The 7,499-nt window shown below is 44.1% G+C and overlaps 1 protein-coding gene across 1 annotated transcript; it reads left to right on the top strand.

Moving 5' to 3' along the window:
- The first annotated feature begins 2,073 nt into the window (after positions 1-2,073).
- LOC123188337 (organelle RRM domain-containing protein 2, mitochondrial) lies at positions 2,074-7,499 on the top strand. Its single transcript, XM_044600387.1, has 4 exons — positions 2,074-2,386; positions 6,670-6,738; positions 6,815-6,921; positions 7,142-7,499. Exons 1-4 carry the CDS (start codon positions 2,248-2,250, stop codon positions 7,247-7,249), a joined length of 423 nt encoding a protein of 140 aa, XP_044456322.1. The 5' UTR covers positions 2,074-2,247; the 3' UTR covers positions 7,250-7,499.

The raw sequence follows: 7,499 nt of genomic DNA, 5'->3' as shown, positions 1-7,499 counted from the left end.
TGTCTTCGGGCTTTCTTCTGATTTCCCTGTTGTTATCCTTCATGAGAAGTGATTTCGTGATCATGCAATGCAAGAATGAGACCTACTCCAATTTTCAGCATAGAGGATTTGCCACTTCTTACTCTGACTCTCACTTACATTTCTTATACATCAACAAATTATCCTAACAGCATCTTCAATAGCAGGCCTGAATTTTGGCTAGAGGAGACAGGAAGATTTGGGTAGACAGATTTCTCCTCTCTTACGACGAGTCCTTCCAAAGGACTCAGACCTGATGAAAGGCTCAGCTGACTCATCGAGTCATCGTAAATCGTCCAAATAGTGCCGTGCGTGTAGGCATGTTCTGTACAACATGCCTAAAACTGGGTACCCATCTTTTTAAAAAGCAATGAAACATGGAGATCACACATAGTTCATTGCACAACTAAGCACTATGATCAGTTGCAAATATAAACATACATAAATTAAACACTACTACCGTCATATTAAACATCCTTGCCACTGCATCGAGACTAAGCGTGTTCGGACTCTCTACACTCCTCAACTCTGCTCCCATAGCTGGCGGAGTGGTGCCGAACGCTCGAACTCCCCATAGTTGCAAATCCGGAGCGGGGCAGGCTGCTGTGCACTTCTATGTAGCGGCAATTTGCAGGATCTCAAATCGGGAAATCATGGAGTTGGTAAGATTTACAAAAGAAGTGCCACCGCCAACTGAAAACTGTTCGAGTGGGCACACCTGACTCGCTCGTTTCTATCCGTCCTAGTGAATCGGGAGTGGAGCTGCCTGCCGAACAGATTTTTCTAGTGCTATTTTTTTTACAAGGAGCAGCTTTTTGGGAGGAGGAGAGGAGGAGGGTTCGGGCGCGGTTGCTGTTCCAATGTTACTTCTGGTCATTTTGGTAGAGTGGTTGTTTGGACCAAAATATGGATCCTTTGTAATGAAAGTTGGGAATCCACCCAAATTTTTTGGTCCCCATGCACATAGGATATGTTGTTGGAGTCGTTTTTGGAAGAAACATATATTTAAATTTTCATTTTTTAGTTCTTGGATTAAATTTAGATCTGTTGGAGATGCTCTGAGAGGCTATGTCACATGCATTATACCTCGGTGTGACATCATGTTGAAAAGCTTGGGAACTCCAAACAAGGACGTCGCTTTTGCTATAGTTGTAAGTAGAGATCTCGAATATGAACTTGAAGATGTTACCCTTGGAAATTAACCTGGGCAGTCCTCGTTAAAATGCGATTATTTTATACGACCAATCAGGAAGATCAAAATAGTTTCATATAAAAAAAGTGGACTGTACAAGCTTTAGTAAGATGCAAACCAAGACATACAAACTCAACTCTAAAACACATAGATTATCCATCAAGAATTCTCTCTACACCTAGACTTGATGCCATTAGACATAGAGACCACATGAGCTATGTTTGAACCATAACCCAAAGTCCCCAACTAGAAATGTGGGGCGCGCTTCGCCGCGCCACTGAGGCCTTTATGGCTTAATAACCCATTTTCTTTGCGATGTCAAGAAATGACAATAGGGTTGTCCATGTTCTTGCTAGTTTTTTTGCGAGAACATGCTCTTGCTAGTTATGGTAGGAGTGGTGTGAGTAGTGGTGTTTTGATCGACTCATTTTTGGCCAGAATGTTGCGTCTGGTCGACAATGAATGTATCGACTCTATGTTGCCCAAATAATACAATACACCACTTTTTTTTTAAATATGGGAACCAAACATCGGTTAGATTTTCTTGTTTTTTTAATTGTTTGGATTGCTTACCACATATGTCATGTGGTAGATTTTCTTGGTTAGATGGTTAGGAGGAGGGTGATACACTCAGCCCATTAGGGATCTAACTTTAGGTTCGATGCTTTGGTGTATCATTGATGTTATGTGTAATGGTTTCCTCACAAAAAAATTATGTGTAATGGCGTGTTGTGTGCTTTTACATTGCAATCGAAATTCCTAAAAATAAATTCAAATATTGTCTGTAACAAATTGTTTTGAGAAAAGATCTAATGTTATCGGGCCGCCCCGCGCTGGAACGGCCCAGGGGCAGCAGTCGGCGAAGAACATGGCTTTGCTGGGCCAGGATTCCGCCCAATTCGGTCCACCCAGATTGGCCTACACTCTTCGGCAATCGGCACAAGCGGAAACCCTTCCGCCGCAAGCACGCGAAGCCTCCATTCGCCTCCGCCCCTTCGCAGCGCCGCTTTCGCCACCGTCTCATCGAGACATCATACATGGCGGCGGTCGCAGCAGCTCGCGCCGGTGCAGCACGGGCCGGGTTCCGGCGGATGTTCTCCGTCTCCGCCTTCGCTCCCCCGCCTCCCCCCACGGCTCGCCCCGCGGCGGAGCCCTGCAACAACCTCTTCGTCTCAGGCAACTCCTCTTCCCGCGTCTCTTCACTCTCCCTTATTTTTCTGCTGTAAAAATCCCCTGTATTGTTTCTTCCTGTGTTCTGGATTCGAGGCTCGTGCCAAAGTTAGCTACCTGTGGTACGATGCGTGGGAAGCTATTATTACCTGCTGGGTTAATGTCACTGTATTTTTGCTACCGTGTCGATGTAGCCACAACTTTCCCTTTTGCTAATGTTTAGATTTAGAGACTTCGGGTAAACTAAATTATATTGCAGGAAACTCCATCTTATGTTTTACCACGAGATAATAAAATCTATCATGTATGGAAACATCACCGTACAACAGAGAACATACATGAAGGATATAGCAGACAGATAACACACTACAAGGTTACCCAAATGATAAGCGCCACACGTCTAGCACGAAGCACTCCGGCCCTGACATTTTTACAACTAAAGTTGCCATCCGAAAAGAAAAAAAACAAACTAAAAAAAACTGAAACTTGTCATCTGAAAAGAAAGTTGCCATGCTTGACAACAAAAGTTGCCATCCTCGCGTCATTAAACTTGCCATAAAAAACGTTCGGTGTTGCTGTGTTCGTGCCACACGTGTGACACTTATCAAGGTCCCAAGCCTGAAGGACATAGACACGGTAGTCAACATTATAAATTGTAGCAGATTGGCTGGATCAGGTATCAGATTTGCCGAGTCTAGTGCACAGCTAGGGGCATGTTCTCATGTACTCTCTCTTAGTTCATCTCATCGTCGCATGTTCTCCTGTATAAATACCCGTAGGCATGAATTAAATATCAGTTTTGCTAAAGCACATCTAGATGTGCCATAAGTATTGCACATCTAAGTCATATGTCATTGATCTTACATTGAGATTCGTGTGAATATTTTCTTTCTCTTTTTTCTTTTTCTCTTTATGCTTGATTCACTCACTTAGATGTGCAATAACTAAAGCACATCTAGATGTGCCCTAGACACACCCAATTAATATACATTGTCAGAGTTAAATGATCTATTTTAGTGAAGATCAAACAGGCATTCTCCTTTCTAGCCTTAGCCGTATCGCAAATACCCAACCAGCATGAGTGACCCTGACTGGCTCCACCACTCCAATGGCCACGAACCCTCCTGCTCTCCTGGAGTTGCACCTCTCTGCACTCCCATTCCTTGGAAATGGCGGTGTGGAACCAGTGGCACAATATCTTACTGCTCATCCCTTAAGCGAAACACCACCAAACCTTCCCACGAGCATCAATTTCTCGTTCGTGTGTGCTGTAGACTGCTATTGTTGTGTCATGGTAGCTCTGAGGGCCCTCACAGTTAGGTCATTGGTTCCTTTCATGAAACTGTACGTTCAATGTTCTTCAGCATTCAAGCTTCAAGTCATAACTTTCACTTCCACTGCCCTTGGTTGAATTTTGAGATATATTGGATGTTTACCCGTGCATTTCTTGATTTACTGTTGGATTGAATATTTTCCATCTTATTTTGCATGCTTTGCGTTCCTGTTCATGTAATGTGCTGTCTGGAATAAAAATTCAAATTTTGTTTTTGGTTAATTCTGCAAGTAAAACAGATAGTTAGCCCATGAAAGTATGGTTTTAGTCTTTTAGATAATGTGCAAACATGCGCTTGCATATTTTTGCATTAAGAAGTAAAGCATAATAGGCACAAGAGTTTGGCAGACAGTGCTAAAGGTCAAGGTCAATACTAGTCTGCAGATGAGGCAACTTTTACATCACAGGAAGGCAGCATGCACACACTAGCTACTCCTCATGATGGTTTACACAACCGAAAGTTGAATTCCACCTTGATGTTGTATACCACAGCCAGAAGACTCGTCTTGTGCTTCAGAGTACTTCTATGCATAGACAACCTTAGCTGTCAAGGGGATTACATGGCATGGCCTGCACATTAAGGATAAGATCCGTTAGCTGCTGCCTCTACCCCGGGCAGCAGATGAAAAGGTGCTCTGCTGACTTCGTCTCTTGGAGCACATGGGGCAGTTTCATGGCTAGGAAGGCCATGTCGCTCCTGCAATGCTAGCCAAAGGAAACATCGACACTTCAGGGGTGCACGGCCTTTTAGAGATTGGCAAGGGAAGGTGGTATGACCAAGGAAGAACACTTTATGAGCTGATTGCGCCAAGTATTGCAAATCTGAGGGCTGACGCCAAAGGACCACACTCTCTTGGCAAGCAATGAGGGTGGTGCCAGAACCACTGCTCCACAGGGAGTGACTAAACTGGGCTAGGTCAGTGACCGTGAGCACGCCAGTGATATTGTGGACCCAGTCTAACCCATCCATTGCCTGACCGACCTTCCTTGATTCTTGAATCTCGACAGTCGTGGATCAAAGGGCCCGATGAAGGATTTGACTGATTCTCTATCAATCCAGAATAGCGTGATCTGGCTGTCCCCAAACACAAACTCTGCTGTCGCGTGGAATATCTGCTGGACCTTGTGCTGCATAGTGAGACCGGCCTAGGTGCGCGTGGCGCTGGTGTGGTGCAGCCACATCCACCTAACATTGAGTGTGTAACCAAGAAGTTTAAGACTCTAAGACCTCCATACTCAGGGTACACAGACAGGAGACAGCACTCCAAGTGACAAGACAGCCTGCCAGCCACTTTGGTGCCCTTCCAGAGGGGGGCACAATGGCAGTTCCCAATTGCCTTAAGCTGCCAGACTGGCAATGGAAACCACATCATGTGATACACTAAGAGAGTGGAGAAGCATTGTCGTGATGGGCACAACTGGCTGCCCCTGGTCACCATGCTTGTCTTCCAGGTTCGGAGCTTAGCTAGTACTCCCTCTGTAAAGAAATATAAGAGCGTTTAGATCATATATTTTTTTACAGAGGGAGTACTTTATTTATTGGGTTCCTGGAGCCTAGAGGTCCTGCTTTCGCCACTTCGTAATTGACAAAGGCTGGAGGGCTAGCTGGGTATTCTCCTCGGAGCACTCTATGGATTTCATGGCGCCCTTGCTCAGATTAGTTCCGAGTCCGAAAGCAGCAGCATCAAGGTCTACTGCGTGTGATGGTGCACTTGCTCCAGCAATGCATTCACCGCATCAAGGTCTGACTCTATGGGCGTGAAGAAAACCACCACATCATCAGCATACACCAACGCCTGATGACGGATGCCCATATGACCCAAAAGATTGGAACATGTTGGATGGTCCAGCTGTCGCCTGTCTGGAAGAAGGCACTTAGGACTTCCATAGCCAGGTAAAAGCACAGGGTACAGATGGGTCCCCTTTCTGCAGAACCCGACCAGTGTTACTCCCAGGAAACCATTGAGGAGGATGCGGGAGCTTTGAACTGGCAAGAAGGATGGCTACCCAGTTCCTCCAATGCCGCCCAGAACTGAGGTGTGGCAGCATGTTGAACACAAAGAGAGGAGGCAAGTTTTTAGCAGGAAAAGCTTTGGCAGCAAGGTGTAGCCATGCACTTCTGAGTCGCACCACAATTCCTTAGGCATGTGGTACATTGCCACATGAGAACAGGGGTAACGGGGCTCCACCCGTAATACCCGAAATAGCCTCAAACTTTAGTTGCCAAACTTTGCCACACTTGTGGTCATTTTGTTTGCCACAGTTTTTGTAGCAGCCACATTTTACCTGGGGTTACTTAACCAAGCATGCCCTTTTTTGAGTAGTTAATATAAGGCAGAACACGAATTATATGTATTTGGTCCAGGCATACTATTTTAACAGGAACTAAGCATGCAATTAATAGTTTAACTGATGAGACTTGGTACTGTCCAAAAGGCATGGTTGTCCTTTTTCAATGCTGTTCGAGTGTTCGGAAATGCTCTTTTGGGGATATATGGGAAATATTATGGTCAAAAGCCTCTAACTGATGAACTACTTGGTCTTCTGGTTGCCCCTTTCAACTATTACTCTTTCTATAACAAAGCAAAACCAGAAAGAAACATATATTATCTCAAACATATTCACTGTCTTATTGATATAACTAAGGATAAGATCTTTTAAAACTGTAAGCTTAGCTGAAGTTTTGCACTGTGTTTGGTTCTCTTCACTACAGTTTCCTTTCATGCGTACAGAATAACTACTGAATTTTTGCTGTGGAAAAGCAAAACTTGGTATATTTTCTTAAGGGTTCTTTGATTTTCTCTAATCCCAACTTTTGGGATGCCAGTAGTTCATGTGGTTTGAATGCCAATAATTCATTTTGTTTATAGAAGAAAATGGTAATGACAACGATACACAAATTCCCTCTGGAGTTTCACTTGTGTTTGTTTTTAAATTTGTTCTTGTACCTATGCAGGTTTGAATAAGCGCACGACATCTGACGGACTGAGGGAAGCCTTCTCGAAATTTGGCCAGGTTACTGACGGTAAGTGGTTCTCAGCTCTGTAATTAATTCCTCTCTGTACTACTACTACTAAATCCATTTGTCACTGTATTTGCAGCAAGAGTCATCACTGATAGAATATCTGGATACTCTAGAGGGTTTGGCTTTGTGAGATATGCAACCGTAGAAGAAGCTGGTGAGGGCATAAAAGGCATGGATGGAAAGGTGAGTCGTTATATTGATCAGATAATGCACTACCTGGATGGCTCATGGTGTGGTAGGAAACACTTGCTCTTGTTCGAATAATGGTAACTCGGAAACAGTATATCAGTTATTAGCTGATGTTTCTTGCTTATCTTGGTCTAGGTGACACTAAACATTGTCTATACTGTAGCTTAGCAACTTTTAATCTACTCTTGTGACGCTAGCCCCTTTTTTGGTGTAGTTCCTCGATGGTTGGGTGATATTTGCGGAGTACGCCAAGCAGAGAGAAGCCCAGCAGCCGCCACAATCAGCTGGGACAGAGTCATCTGGCTACCAATACCCTAGCTAGTTAGTTCTCTCGATCAGAAATGGCTTGTTCTAAATTTATGCTACCAATTGGAAGTAGATTTCCAATAAAATTGTTGGGGAAGGGATAAAATCTAGTGTTGGTCGCTCGAACTATTCCCAGTACGGTTATGGACTTAATTATAGTTTCACTTGTGTGCTTGGCTGTTGCCTGCTGGCTAATGCTACTTTGTGTACGTGTGTGTAACTGTAACATACGCCACTAGCTATAATTTAAAACTTCGTTACGGATA

The sequence above is a fragment of the Triticum aestivum genome, chromosome 2A, assembly GCF_018294505.1.
Source record: "Triticum aestivum cultivar Chinese Spring chromosome 2A, IWGSC CS RefSeq v2.1, whole genome shotgun sequence".
In the NCBI taxonomy this organism is placed as follows: Eukaryota; Viridiplantae; Streptophyta; class Magnoliopsida; order Poales; family Poaceae; genus Triticum; species Triticum aestivum.
Note: the sequence above shows the minus strand (reverse complement) of the source record. Positions and strands in the feature narration are given on the sequence as shown.

What these genes read in the sequence shown, in the direction of transcription:
- LOC123188337 (XM_044600387.1), top strand. Translation starts at nt 2,248, where the DNA reads ATGGCGGCGGTCGCAGCAGCTCGCGCCGGTGCAGCACGGGCCGGGTTC. An exon ending in CAACAACCTCTTCGTCTCAG is followed by an intron (nt 2,387 to 6,669) that starts GCAACTCCTCTT and finishes GTACCTATGCAG; the next exon opens with GTTTGAATAAGCGCACGACA. An exon ending in ATTTGGCCAGGTTACTGACG is followed by an intron (nt 6,739 to 6,814) that starts GTAAGTGGTTCT and finishes CTGTATTTGCAG; the next exon opens with CAAGAGTCATCACTGATAGA.